The 14,652-nt window shown below is 45.1% G+C and overlaps 1 protein-coding gene across 2 annotated transcripts in view; it reads right to left on the bottom strand.

Annotated features, from left to right (window-relative positions):
* The window catches only part of LOC126416960 (rap guanine nucleotide exchange factor 2-like), a 318,137-nt gene that overhangs the window by 119,974 nt on the left and 183,511 nt on the right, over positions 1–14,652 (bottom strand). For both annotated transcript variants that reach the window (XM_050084850.1, XM_050084843.1), the window contains exon 2: positions 4,024–4,137. In XM_050084850.1, the coding sequence (XP_049940807.1) occupies positions 4,024–4,137 (114 nt within the window). The remainder of the gene's footprint in view (positions 1–4,023; positions 4,138–14,652) is intronic.

The following is a 14,652-nucleotide window of genomic DNA, read 5'->3' as shown; positions in this document are numbered from 1 at the left end:
CGTTCAATAAGTAATGCAACATCTTTTTTTCAGAAAGCAGGATGGTGTTATTCAGAATTTCAGTACAGCATAGTCCCACTCTTTTCTGATACAAAATTCTATTTTTCTACATAATCTCCGTTCAATGCGATAGCCTTACGCCACCTTACTGGGAGGGCCCATATTCCCGCATGTTATCACTCAAAAGGTGGCAGGGGTAAAATACAGGGAGAGAAAGGCCATTTACAATTTGTACAGAAACCAGATGGCAGTTATAAGAGTCGAGGGGCATGAAAGGAAAGCAGTGGTTGGGAAGGGAGTGAGACAGGGTTGTAGCCTCTCCCCGATGTTATTCAATCTGTATATTGAGCAAGCAGTAAAGGAAACAAAAGAAAAATTCGGAGTAGGTATTACAATCCATGGAGAAGAAATAAAAACTTTGAGGTTCGCCGATGACATTGTAGTTCTGTCAGAGACAGCAAAGGACTTGGAAGAGCAGTTGAATGGAATGGACAGTGTCTTGAAAGGAGGACATAAGATGAACATCAACAAAAGCAAAACGAGGATAATGGAATGTAATCGAATTAAGTCGGGTGATGCTGAGGGAATTAGATTAGGAAATGAGACGCTTACAGTAGTAAATGAGTTTTGCTATTTGGGAAGCAAAATAACTGATGATGGTCGAAGTAGAGAGGATATAAAATGTAGACTGGCAATGGCAAGGAAAGCGTTTCTGAAGAAGAGAAATTTGTTAACATCGAGCATAGATTTAAGTGTCAGGAAGTCGTTTCTGAAAGCATTTGTATGGAATGTAGCCATGTATGGAAGTGAAAAATGGACGATAAATAGTTTAGACAAGAAGAGAATAGAAGCTTTTGAAATGTGGTGCTACAGAAGAATGCTGAAGATTAGATGGGTAGATCACATAACTAATGAGGAGGTATTGAATCGAATTGGGGATGAGTTTGAGGCACAACTTGACAAGAAGAAGGGACCTGTTGGTAGGACATGTTCTGAGGCATCAAGGGATCACAAATTTAGCATTGGAGGGCAGCGTGGAGGGTAAGAATCGTAGAGTGAGACCAATAGATGAATACACTAAGCAGATTCAGAAGGATGTAGGTTGCAGTCAGTACTGGGAGATGAAGAAGCTTGCACAGGATAGAGTAGCATCGAGAGCTGCATCAAACCAGTATCAGGACTGAAGACGACAACAACAACAACATCACTCAACTGGTCGACGATGGAGCCAGTGTCTTGCTGCATCAGTAACATGTCCACCATGCACGTACTGCTTCCTGCGGAGTGCATCGTTCACAGGGCCAAACAGATGAAAGTCTCGGAAGATGCGAGATCCGGGCTGTAAGGTGGATGAGGAACAGTCGCCGCGCGGAGTGGCCGCGGGGTTTGAGGCGCCATGTCACGGATTGCGTGACCCCTCCCGCCGGAGGATCGAGTCCTCCCTCGGGGCATGGATGTGTCTTTTGTTCTTAGCATAGGCTACTTTAAGTAGCGTGTAAGTCTAGGTACCGATGACCTCAGCAGTTTGGTCTCTTAGTAATGCACACACATTTGAACATTTGAAGAACAGTTCAATGACGTTTTGTGAGCTGCTCTCGGGCGCGCAGTGTTCTGTGAGGCGTTGCGTTGTCACGGAGCTTAGTTTCGTTTGCAAATTTTTGTGGCGACGATCACGTTGAAATAGTTTCATTAATATCCTGGGGTCAGCACAGCACAGTTCCGAACTGATTGTTGCACCATGAGGGAGGACATAAAGCAGCATAACTCCTTTGGGGTCCCAGGGGACCGTCGCCATGACTTTACATCTACATGATTACTCTGCAATTCACATTTAAGTGCTTGGCAGAGGGTTCATCGAACCACAATCATACTATCTCTGTACCATTCCACTCCCGAACAGCGCGCGGGAAAAACGAACACCTAAACCTTTCTGTTCGAGCTCTGATTTATTTTATTTTGATGATCGTTCCTACATATGTAGGCTGAGCTCAACAAAATATTTTCGCATTCGGAAGAGGAAGTTGGTGATTGAAATTTCGTAAATAGAACTCGCCGCGACGAAAAACGTCTTTGCTTTAATGACTTCCATCCCAACTCGCATATCATATCTGCCACACTCTCTCCCCTATTACGTGATAATACAAAACGAGCTGCCCTTTTTTGCACCCTTTCGATGTCCTCCGTCAATCCCACATGGTAAGGATCCCACACCGCGCAGCAATATTCTAACAGAGGACGAACGAGTGTAGCGTAAGCTGTCTCTTTAGTGGACTTGTTGCATCTTCTAAGTGTCCTGCCAATGAAACGCAACCTTTGGCTCGCCTTCCTCACAATATTATCTATGTGGTCTTTCCAACTGAAGTTGTTCGTAATTTTAACACCCAGGTACTTAGTTGAATTGACAGCCTTGAGAATTGTACTATTTATCGAGTAATCAAATTCCAACGGATTTCTTTTGGCTGTCAGCACTATGGGACTTAACTTCTGGGGTCATGAGTCCCCTAGAACTTAGAACTACTTAAATCTAACTAACCTAAGGACATCACACACATCCATGCCCGAGGCAGGATTCGAACCTGCGACCGTAGCAGTCGCGCGGTTCCGGACTGAGCGCCTTAACCGCGAGACCACCGCGGCCGGCGGATTTCTTTTGGAACTCATGTGGATCACCTCACACTTTTCGTTATTTAGCGTCGACTGCCACCTGCCACACCATACAGCAATCTTTTCTAAATCGCTTTGCAACTGATACTGGTCTTCGGATGACCTTACTAGACGGTAAATTACAGCATTATCTGTGAAAAACCTAAGAGAACTGCTTAGATTGTCACCCAGGTCATTTATATAGATCAGGAACAGCAGAGGTCCCAGGACGCTTCCCTGGGGAACACCTGATATCACTTCAGTTTTACTCGATGATTTGCCGTCTATTACTACGAACTGCGACCTTCTTGACAGGAAATCACGAATCCGGCTGAGGGTGTGGTTTTGAACTTCTTCTTCGTAGGAGAGCTGCTGTGGTGCTACTCCATGGATTGCCGCTTCGTTTCCGACTGGAAGCGATGAAAACATGTTTCATCACCTGTGACTATGTTCGACAAAAGATTGTCACCGTCAGCCTCGTAACGCGCACAAGCAATTCCATGCAGATGGTTCTTCGTTAGGAACCCAGCGGGCACACGCCTTTGAGCACCTCAACTGCTGGACCAGTGTGTCAGCGTTATCAACAGTGGTACCCAGTTGAGCAGCGAGTCTTTGATCCATCAGTCACCTCTGATGAGTGTGTCAGCACGTTCCAACATTGCAGCAGTCGCAGCTGTGTGCGGGCACGCGGGAGATCGAGCAAATTTGCGCGACCCTGCTACGGCGCCTCGCTCAACGACTCACTGTGCTTTTGTTCGCTGCCATGTCTCCGTAGAAATTCTGCACGAGCCAATGAATACCTATGATGCTCAACTTTTCCGCCAAAAGAAACTCAATGACAGGTCTCGACATGAAGGGTACGTACAGTGCCGCCACCCATCGGAACTTCATGAAACTATAGGGGCTGAAGCACCAATATTCCACGATGTCCCATAATACATTCCACGTTTTTCAACCGAAACTGGCCGAGGAAAAAAAAAATGTGTTGCATTACTTATTGAACACCCCTCATACACAGAGAAGTGCAGCATTCAGGTTTTACAGAATTTTAAAAGAATTGAATGATGAACCTCAAGTATTCAAATCCTAATTGATAAGTTTCCTCGTGGCACACATTTTGTATTCTATATAGGTTGTGCCTCGCAGTAGTCGAGAATTTCTCTCTTTAATGTGTTATTTAATCGTACACTCTCTCAGAAATTTGTTGGTTATTAGTTCTTTAGTTTGTACATTTTCTCATCAGCATTCTGTGAAGTATGACTCGTTCAAGAACCAAGTGTCTCTGGCTCGCACGGTCCCGTGGAATCTGACAGATAAACAAACAAATAAAACTAGTAGGGGCGCCTGGCCCACAGTGTAATGTAAATAGTAGCGACTTACCGAATCCTCGAAGACGAGACTGACGCCGCCTGCCCGCTGGTCCATGTTGGAGGAGATGACTGAGCCGCGTCCGCCGACGCCGGTCCGGTTACCCTGCACATCCGGGTAGTCGATCTGCAACCACAACAAGACACACGGCGTCACCAGCTGCTGGGACTGCGTAGGCTACAGCGAAGCACGCCGTTTACATGACGTATGTAAGGCCGGTATTACACTATCACATTTCTTTGTCAAAAATTTGATCAAATGAGTCATGCCTCTCCACAATAACGCCAGCCCACATTCTGCTTGACTCACAAAAACACTGTACAGGAGTTGGGAAGTCATTCCGCACCGGCCTTATTCATCTCTTGCACCCTCAGATTTTTCACATTTTCCGCTCTCTATTGAACAGCCCTCAAGAACCTTCCTTGCCAAATGAAAATGCTCATAGATCATTGCTCGACGAGTCCTTCGCTTCTAAATGACATGTTTTCTACAGTAGCGGAACCGAAAACTTACCACAGCGTTGGAAGACTTGTAAATAGTGAAGGAGAATATATAAACTTAAGCACCTAGCCACTCACTAGGTAGGGAAGGGTCTGCGTTCTTGCCCTAGACGAGTAAATCGGTCCGACCGACTGTCGTGTCATCCCCTGCCAATGACGCCATTGGGTGCTGTGTGGAGGGGCATGTTGTCAGCACAATGCTTTCCCGGTCATTGTCGGTTTTCTTGGCTTTGTAACCGCTACTAATTGGTAGAGTAGCCCCTCCGTTTGCCTTAAGAAGCTTTGTGCACCCCGTACCAGTCCCACAACAAAAATAAATCCCTGGAAGTACCCGGAATCGAACCCGGGTCCCCCGCGCTGATAACTCAATTGCTGGCGCGGACGCTATAGCTTAGTGCAAAGTTCCTATTTCATGTCACACTGGAACGAAACAGCATTGTCGGTTATTCGCCGGTGCGACTCATTGACTTACGTAGGTTTCCGGTGAAAGCAAAGTTGCAACCTTTTTTTGTTTCTTCACTGTTATTTCTTTGTTTTTGCCGTACGGGTAGTACTGGTAGTTTCATACGGCTTGGTTACCAACTGAGTTACAGGGACGATGTAGGTTCCCGCGCAATTTGGACGTAGACAGTACGTACAAACGTTTCCAGTGTCAGGTAATCAGCCACCCAATCCTGTGGCAAGCTGGCAGGAAGCGCGAGAAATTGTGCGAGAGGCGTGTGCTTTTTACGTACAAAAGACGGGCCCAAGTGGAAGGGCCTACACCTAGAGTAACTAGTCCGTAAATTATATAACAACATCGTTCAATGACCATTATATCGCAAACAAATTACGACAAAGGACGTGACTGTCTATGATCGAAGGAGGTACCCGGACCCTGCCGAAGGTAACAACGACCTTCAGAACTTGCGACTTTAGTGTACCTTTGCAGTAGATTACTGTATGAAATGTGGACTTTTAACATTATGAGTGCTCATTTCTTTTTATCTTATGGTTAAAAAAAGTAGGAAAAGTAGAGCTCCCACATTGTTATTATCCAGTGAGGTAGCTAGCCTAACACATGATGTTGCTGCTGCGTTCAGTACGAAGACTGATTTGTTGCGGTTCTCCATGTTAGTCTATTCTGCACAAGTCTCTTCATCTCCGAATAACTACTGCAACCTACATCTACTTGAACCTGATTACCGTATTCATCCCTTTGTCTTCGTTCTACGGTTTATACCCTCCCACACTTCCCTCCGCTACTAAATTGAAAATTTCTCTTTGCCTCAGGCTGTGTCCATCAATCGTTATCTTCTTTTAGCCAAGTTATGCCATAAATTACTTTCTTCCCCTCCAATTCGATTTAGTATTTCTTCTAATCTTCAGCATTATTCTGTACAATCACTTTTAAATATGTTATATTATCTTCTTATCTGAACCACGTAACATCTACGTTCCACTCTCATATTTGACTGAACTCCAAATAATGCCTTTAGAAAAGACGTCACAACATTTAAATTTATTCCATACTGTAGTGCCTGTGTTGTTCAGAGGTACGATGCAGTGTTCCTTCACGATAAGCTGGAAATCCGGGTTCGAGTCGCGGGCCGGCAGAAATTTTCATTGTTGCTATTCCATTACGTAGCTGATGGTTGTCCATATTCGGAACACAGAATACATTTCACGTATTTAAATTTATATTCTTTTTTCTGTTGCTAGCCTGCATTTTACGTCCGTTCTACTTCGGTCGTAATCAGTTACTTCGCTGAACTAATAGTGAAACTCATCAACTACTTTCAGTGTGTCGTTTCCTAACCTAATGCCTTCAGTATAACCCGGTTTAATTCGTGCACATTCCACATTTGTTGGTGTTCATCTTATGACCTCCCCGCTCTCACTTCAACTAACGATCTACTCTATTCAACTCCTCTTTCAGGCTCTTTGCTTTGTTTGACAGAATTACAATGCCATCGGCAAACCGCAAAATTTTGCTTCTGCTCCATTAACTTTAATTCGCTTTCCACATTTCTTATTGGTTTCCGTTACTGCCTGCTCGGTGTACCAACCCTGTCTGACTCCCTTCTCGTCCACTGCTTCCGATCAACCACCTCGCCGAGATCATTCTTAGAGCATGCGCATAGTACGAGCTACAGACGGGCAATTACGGTCTGTGGCGGTCGGCCGTGGATGCGCCAACTGTCCTGGAAGATCTCGAAGGGTCAAACACCTGAGCTCTGCCAATTCTCCGAAGCAACGACCGAACGGCTTCGGACAAAAAGAAAACACCAACACTACAATACAGGAGACTACAATGGAAGCAGAAGCCCGATGCAACAACAATGGATGACGCCCCATTACGGACCGACGAGTTGACTGACCAAGCATGTATTTCCAGTCTGATATCTCAACTCGTCGGCACATAATGTCGGCGATGATTGATTAATGATCGGTTTTGTGAGCAGTGACCCCGTCTACTGCGCTATCAAAAGAAAGACTACCAACGACGGGGACTGAGGGAACCTACTGGGGAATAGCTATTAGTAAATCAATGCTGGATGTCAAATTACAGCAAACACCTGCGAATCTATCTTTTTTCAACAGATGCACCCATACCTTTTTCATAAGTCGCTTATTAAGGAGGACTTTCCTCTCCAGAAGAAGCCAACATAAAAACTTCCTCATAATCACTCATGGTCAGCTATCACAACTATAACTGCTTCCCGAACGCGCGAAAACTGAAGCTAATGTTGGTAGTCACGACATCTGATCAGATACACAATCGCTGTACATGATCGCGAGAAATACGGATGCAATGGTTGGTGTAGCCTAAGGCAGTGAGCAAAATAGAATTCGCAGTGACCTTGGTTCCTGTCCCCGTTCGGATCCTCAGATTTAAATTTACTATGGTTTCCGTAGATTGGTTAAGGTGAATGTCTGGGTGCTGCCTCTGAAAAGAACACGGGTGATTTGCTTCTCCCCCTTGAACTACACGACCTTGTACTCAGTTTCCACTGATCTCGCAGTCGACGATAAACGATACATCCTAATATAGCTTTCTCTCCTAACATCGAACATCCTCTCTATCTCGCCCCCGGGAACTTTGTGGAGGGGGAGGGGAAAGGGGGAAGGCAATGTTCGATGCTAGGAGAGACTGCTACGTAGGTTAGGACATATGGTGAGTCACGTAACACCCCTACACCCCCCCCTTTATTCGGTGAACGGTTACACATGTCCAAACGCAGTTTTCGGCAAATGTTAAGAGTTTCGAGAGTCTCTTATGTTTTTGTTTGGTTAACATTTTTAGTGCTGGTATCAACAGAGATATTGTAGCAAGCATGTTTTTTTAAAACGGAACCGTGTACTTTTTATAACTGCATTCGATAGTTCGTGAGAAGATAATTACAGTTATATAGGGTCTACTTGTGTTGACGTTGGTTGTTGTTGTTGTTGTTGTGGTCTTCAGTCCTGAGACTGGTTTGATGCAGCTCTCCATGCTAATCTATCCTGTGCAAGCTCCTTCATCTCCCAGTACCTACTGCAACCTACATTCTTCTGAATCTGCTTAGCGTATTCATCTCTTGGTCTCCCTCTACGATTTTTACCCTCCACGCTGCCCTCCAATGCTAAATTTGTGATCCCTTGATGCCTCAGGACATGTCCTACCAACCGATCCCTTCTTCTAGTCAAGTTGTGCCACAAACTTCTTTTCTCCCCAATCCTATTCAATACCTCCTCATTAGTTACATGATCTACCCACCTAAAATCTTCAACATTCTTCTGTAGCACCACATTTCGAAAGCTTCTATTCTCTTCTTGTCCAAACTATTTATTGTCCATTTTTCACTTCCATACATGGCTACATCCATACAAATACTTTCAGAAACGAATCCCTGACACTTAAATCTATACTCGATGTTAACAAATTTCTCTTCTTCAGAAACGCTTACCTTGCCATTGCCAGTCTACATTTTATACCCTCTCTACTTCGACCATCATCAGTTATTTTGCTCCCCAAATAGCAAAACTCCTTTACTACTTTAAGTGTCTCATTTCCTAATCTAATTCCATCAGCATCACCCGACTTAATTCGATTACATTCCATTATCCTCGTTTTGCTTTTGTTGATGTTCGTCTCATGTTCCTCCTTTCAAGACACTGTCCATTCCGTTCAACTGCTCTTCCAAATCCTTTGCTGTCTCTGACAGAATTACAATGTCATCAGCGAACCTCAAAGTTTTTATTTCTTCTCCATGGATTTTAATACCTACTCCGAATTTTTCTTTTGTTTCCTTTACTGCTTGCTCAATATACAGATTGAATAACATCGGGGATAGGCTACAACCCTGTCTCACTCCTTTCCAAACCACTGCTTCCCTTTCATACCCCTCGACTCTTGTAACTGCCATCTGCTTTCTGCACAAATTGTAAATAGCCTTTCGCTCCCTGTATTTTACCCCTGCCACCTTAAGAATATGAAAGAGAGTATTCCAGTCAACATTGTCTAAAGCTTTCTCTAAGTCTACAAATGCTAGAAACGTAGGTTTGCCTTTCCTTAATCTTTCTTCTAAGATAAGTCGTAAGCTCAGTATTGCCTCACGTGTCCCAACATTTCTACAGAATCCAAACTGATCTCCCCCGAGGTCGGCTTCTACCAGTTTTTCCATTCGTCTGTAAATAATTCGCGTTAGTATTTTGCAGCTGTGACTTATTAAACTGATAGTTCGGTAATTTTCACATCTGTCAACACCTGCTTTCTTTGGGATTGGAATTATTATATTCTTCTTGAAGTCTGAGGGTATTTCACCTGTCTCGTACATCTTGCTCACCAGATGGTAGAGTTTTGTCAGGACTGGCTCTCCCAAGGCCGTCAGTAGTTCTAATGGAATGTTGTCTACTCCCGGGGCCTTGTTTCGACTCAGGTCTTTCAGTGCTCTGTCAAACTCTTCATGCAGTATCATATCTGCCATTTCATCTTCATCTACATCCTCTTCCATTTCCATAATATTGTCCTCGAGTACATCACCCTTGTATAAACCCTCTATATACTCCTTCCACCTTTCTGCTTTCCCCTCTTTGCTTAGAACTGGGTTTCTACCTGAGCTCTTGACATTCATACAAGTGGCTCTCTTTTCTCCAAAGGTCTCTTTAATTTTCCTGTAGGCTGTATCTATCCTACCCTAGTGAGATAAGCCTCTACATCCTTACATTTGTCCTCTAGCCATGCCTGCTTAGCCATTTTGCACTTCCTGTCGATTTCATTTTTGAGACGTTTGTATTCCTCTTTGCCTGCTTCATTTATTGCATTTTTATATTTTCTCCTTTTTATATTTTCTCCTTTCATCAATTAAATTCAATATATCTTCTGTTAACCAAGGATTTCTACTAGCCCTCGTCTTTTTACCTACTTGATCCTCTGCTGCCTTTACTACTTCATCCCTCAGAGGTACCCACCATTCATCTTCTACTGTATTTCTTTCCCCCATTCCTGTCAATTGTTCCCTTATGCTGTCCCTGAAACCCTGTACAACCTCTGGCTTAGTTTATCCAGGTCCCATCTTTTTGCAATTTCTTCAGTTTTAATCTAACCAATAGATTGTGGTCAGAGTCCACATCCGCTCCTGGAAATGTCCTGCAATTTAAAACCTTTGACGTTGGTACCTGTCGTAAAAAAATACGACAAATGTCGTAGAATGTGAGGGCACGGTTGTCGGAAACGGCATGTGCGGTGCAAACACTGCCAAGGAGACGTCTCGGAACAGGCTGCATAGTTTTATACTGTTAAGGTAGGCCTGCGCTACGAGAAAAAATCTTTACTTCCCCTTGAACCTACTTATGACCTAGATTCATGTTCACCTACGAATGTTGTATGCGGAAATACGACGTAGGCTAGAATCTAGCATGTCACAAAGAGCTTAGGAAAATTATTTCACATTTTTGTATCCTCCCACATTTACCTGAGCTAAAACAGAGAAATAATCTATTCATTCTTCAAAAAATTGAAAATCTGACCTATTTTTCCTTTATGTGGCTGTGTGCTTGTTAGAGGTAAAATACATGCTGTCGGACGACTATCTCTACCTACACTGCTTTTATTTATCATATACACTCCTGGAAATGGAAAAAAGAACACATTGACACCGGTGTGTCAGACCCACCATACTTGCTCCGGACACTGCGAGAGGGCTGTACAAGCAATGATCACACGCACGGCACAGCGGACACACCAGGAACCGCGGTGTTGGCCGTCGAATGGCGCTAGCTGCGCAGCATTTGTGCACCGCCGCCGTCAGTGTCAGCCAGTTTGCCGTGGCATACGGAGCTCCATCGCAGTCTTTAACACTGGTAGCATGCCGCGACAGCGTGGACGTGAACCGTATGTGCAGTTGACGGACTTTGAGCGAGGGCGTATAGTGGGCATGCGGGAGGCCGGGTGGACGTACCGCCGAATTGCTCAACACGTGGGGCGTGAGGTCTTCACAGTACATCGATGTTGTCGCCAGTGGTCGGCGGAAGGTGCACGTGCCCGTCGACCTGGGACCGGACCGCAGCGACGCACGGATGCACGCCAAGACCGTAGGATCCTACGCAGTGCCGTAGGGGACCGCACCGCCACTTCCCAGCAAATTAGGGACACTGTTGCTCCTGGGGTATCGGCGAGGACCATTCGCAACCGTCTCCATGAAGCTGGGCTACGGTCCCGCACACCGTTAGGCCGTCTTCCGCTCACGCCCCAACATCGTGCAGCCCGCCTCCAGTGGTGTCGCGACAGGCGTGAATGGAGGGACGAATGGAGACGTGTCGTCTTCAGCGATGAGAGTCGCTTCTGCCTTGGTGCCAATGATGGTCGTATGCGTGTTTGGCGCCGTGCAGGTGAGCGCCACAATCAGGACTGCATACGACCGAGACACACAGGGCCAACACCCGGCATCATGGTGTGGGGAGCGATCTCCTACACTGGCCGTACACCACTGGTGATCGTCGAGGGGACACTGAATAGTGCACGGTACATCCAAACCGTCATCGAACCCATCATTCTACCATTCCTAGACCGGCAAGGGAACTTGCTGTTCCAACAGGACAATGCACGTCCGCATGTATCCCGTACCACCCAACGTGCTCTAGAAGGTGTACGTCAACTACGCTGGCCAGCAAGATCTCCGGATCTGTCCCCCATTGAGCATGTTTGGGACTGGATGAAGCGTCGTCTCACGCGGTCTGCACGTCCAGCACGAACGCTGGTCCAACTGAGGCGCCAGGTGGAAATGGCATGGCAAGCCGTTCCACAGGACGACATCCAGCATCTCTACGATCGTCTCCATGGGAGAATAGCAGCCTGCATTGCTGCGAAAGGTGGATATACACTGTACTGGTGCTGACATTGTGCATGCTCTGTTGCCTGTGTCTATGTGCCTGTGGTTCTGTCAGTGTGATCATGTGATGTATCTGACCCCAGGAATGTGTCAATAAAGTTTCCCCTTCCTGGGACAGTGAATTCACGGTGTTCTTATTTCAATTTCCAGGAGTGTAGGATACATTCGTTGAACTATACATTTTGTGAAAAATGCTTTGGTGACCACCTGTACACTGCAAAATAAATGTTCCTAACGAAACGTCGTTTCATGCTGAACGTAAGCGCGTAATGGCAGTGTTACCGGCTACGTGCAATACACGCTGTCGACGTATTTCACATTGCAGTACAATTTCACTAAATAATTTACTAACAATGACTTCGTAATCACCCAAATCACATGACATAAATTTTGTCTTATAAAAAAATAGCTTCATACTACAGCATGTGTTCAAACTGTTGAAAATGTACTGAAAGGTACATTTAAATCGCCGTTCGAAAGAACGATGAACAAATGTACATGGTAGAGAATGCAAAGGTGTCTCGACGACACATGTCGTTTGGCGTAGAGACTTCGTCATAGACTGTATCTTTGAGTGCTCCCCAAAGAAAGAAATGAAGAGAAGTCAAATCGGGGGACTTCGAAGGCCATTCGACAACACAATTTCCTTCTATAACGACCAGGAAAGTTCTCATTAAGTGTTTGCGTTGCAACACGGGACGAATGAGCTGGACAATCGTCAAGTTGCAGCCACATACATTTTCGAATATCCAGTGGTACCTCTTCTAGAAGACCTGACAAAATGTTCGTCAGAAAGTGTGCGTGCGAACGTCCGTTTAGGAACCCTGAGATGAAGTAAGGTGCCACAATGAATTTTGCTATGATGCTGCACCATACGGCCGTTGAAGTTGCAGTGACGAAACCAGTGTAGATTTTCGGCTACCCGGTAGTGCATGTTACGGAAATTTACATTGGAGTGGTTACTTAAAGTTGCTTCATCTGTAAAGAGCACATGTTGGTTAAACGTAAGCTCGTCTCTCAGTTGCTGAAGGGCAAACCAACAATATTCTGTGCAACATTCGAAATGACGGTCGTCGAGTGCCTGATGTTACGACAGATGAGACGGATGGAAATTCTGTCGTTGCAGGATGCGAATGGCACTCGTCTGGCTGACTCCACATTTCTTGGCAATAGGTCTCGTACCACTGTGCGGATTCATTAGCATCGTAGCCAGAACAGCTTCTTCGCGTTCTATGTCAGTTGCTGCCTTCTTTCTAGTCCTCTTTTTGACGTTCAATCAGCCTGCGCGCACTAATACGGGGAATTGCCTGGCGCGTCGGACACTGGTGATCCAAATAGATAGCCATATACCGCTGTACTGCTTTTACGGCATTTCTTTAACATTCACAACATGAACGTAGTATATGCAACTTCTCTTCGTTGTTGTACGTATGTGCACACAATGAATGTTGAAGCAGAAATGAGCGGCCCGCAGTGCAGACAAGTAAACAGGCAAATGACACGAGAGCTCTGCTTGGCGGTGTTTGCACAGCTAATGTCGATTCCAAACACGGTGCTCTCACATTCTAGGACGTCTCTTGAATTTTTAGCGACATGTTTCAACCTCAACATTAACAAACGCTATATCGTTGTAATGATCTTTTCAAGAGCTATCGAATGCAGCTATAAAAAGCATACGGTTCCATTTAAAGAAACGTGCTTGCTTCAATATCTCCCTTGATACCAGCGCTAAGAACATTATCCAAACAAAAAACTCCGTGCCCCCAGACGCTCTAACATTTGCCGAAAACCAGGTTTGGGTATGTGTAACTGTTCATGAAATGAAAGGGGTTTTATGTCTTACATGATGCATCCTGTATATCACATGACTACTTTCGCCTGAGCGAGGTGGTCCAGTGTTTAGCAATTAAATGGTTCAAAATGGTTTAAATGGCTCTAAGCACTATGGGACTTAACATCTGAGGTCATCAGTCCCCTAGACTTAGAACTACGTAAACATAACTAACCTAAGGGCATCAAACACACCCATGCCCGAGGCAGGATTCGAACCTGAGACTGCAGCATCCGCGTGGTTCCCGACTGAAGCGCCTAGAACCGTTCGGCCACAGCGGCCGGCAGTATTTAGCACACTGGGCTCGTATTCGGGAGAACAACGGTTCAAACCCGCGTCCAGCCATCCTGATTTAGGTGTTTCATGATTTCCCTAAAGCAATACCGGCAAATGCTGGGATGGTTCCTTTGAAAGGGCACGGCCGACTTCCTTCCCTAATCCGACGGGACCGATCACCTCGCTGTTTGCTCTGCTCCACCAAAGTCAACCAACCAACCACTTTCGCTGTGGATAAAGAAGAGAGAAAACATGCGAGGATCTATCAGTATGTAATGTCCGTACCAACCGACCATACAGCGGAAATAAAAAAGTTTACATATGTGAACAATGTCGCAGTCACATTTTGGTTCGGAACCTACACCAGTCCGTAACCCCCTGGTACCAAATTCCTGGATAGGATTCCAGAAGTTTCATGCGCTGCTGTGTTCAAAGCTACTTTCGGACTGATGACTGCTGTAATTTAGCATTTTACAGTATCTTTTACAGAAAGATCTAATATCAATACACAGAGATTTTGACGTCACATAATACCATAACCAGTTCACAGTAATGCGGTTCAAAACATCAATTGAGAAGGATAGTGTCTTAGATCTAATATCCTCAATGCATTTCTTTTCTTTATTTACGTCATATGCCCGTGTAGCAGTCATTTACGCTGTGTGTATTTTAAAACTGATCG

Source organism: Schistocerca serialis, chromosome 1, assembly GCF_023864345.2.
Source record: "Schistocerca serialis cubense isolate TAMUIC-IGC-003099 chromosome 1, iqSchSeri2.2, whole genome shotgun sequence".
Classification (NCBI taxonomy): domain Eukaryota; kingdom Metazoa; phylum Arthropoda; class Insecta; order Orthoptera; family Acrididae; genus Schistocerca; species Schistocerca serialis.
This window is presented reverse-complemented; position numbering and strand designations above follow the sequence as displayed.